Source organism: Octopus bimaculoides, chromosome 8 (assembly GCF_001194135.2).
Source record: "Octopus bimaculoides isolate UCB-OBI-ISO-001 chromosome 8, ASM119413v2, whole genome shotgun sequence".
Lineage (NCBI taxonomy): Eukaryota > Metazoa > Mollusca > Cephalopoda > Octopoda > Octopodidae > Octopus > Octopus bimaculoides.
In genome coordinates, this window is record NC_068988.1 from 71,953,849 (window position 1) to 71,954,499 (window position 651).

Consider the following 651-nt stretch of genomic DNA (forward strand, 5'->3'; position numbering starts at 1 on the left):
ATATATATATATATATATATATATATATATATATAAAGCGCACACACATACAAATAATGACTTAAGCAGATGGATAACTAAGAAATGCCAAAGATATATATCTGTTCATTTTAAAGTTTTGTTAACAAATTATACTATTTTGTCAGAATGTAACAAACTACCGAAGAAGCATAAACGTGTTTAAAGAACGATTAACATAATTTACATTTTTGAATAAAAAGAATAAAAAGAAAAAACGGAAAAAGAAAACAATAAGTTTGTGATGGCCACCTTTCGACAAATTTTTCGGATATTTTCCACCTTCACTTCGTTGGTACTGATGAATCGCCATCTATTACAGGAAGTTTCAGGAGTAAGTAATTGATTTTTCTTGTTTTTCTTTTTGTTTTTACATTTGCATTTACGTCTTACGTACGTGCGAATGAATATATATACCTGTGTATGTGTGTGAATTATGTATGTATGTGTGCGTTTGTGAATATCTATCTATGTTTGTACGTATACATTTTTGTATGGATGTTTATATGTAAGTAGGTATGTAGGGATGTACGTATGTATGCATTGTTTTTAATCTGTTTAATTATCAATCTGCTGTGAAAGTATACATGTATATATATATATATATATATATATATATATATATATATATAT

The 651-nt window shown here is 26.3% G+C and overlaps 1 protein-coding gene across 1 annotated transcript in view; it reads left to right on the forward strand.

The window, feature by feature from the left end:
• The first annotated feature begins 48 nt into the window (after positions 1–48).
• Positions 49–651, forward strand: part of LOC106884341 (glucagon-like peptide 1 receptor) — a 224,519-nt gene continuing 223,916 nt past the window's right edge. Inside the window, exon 1 of the mRNA XM_052970164.1 lies at positions 49–352. Within this exon, the coding sequence (XP_052826124.1) occupies positions 263–352 (90 nt within the window). The 5' untranslated portion in view covers positions 49–262. The remainder of the gene's footprint in view (positions 353–651) is intronic.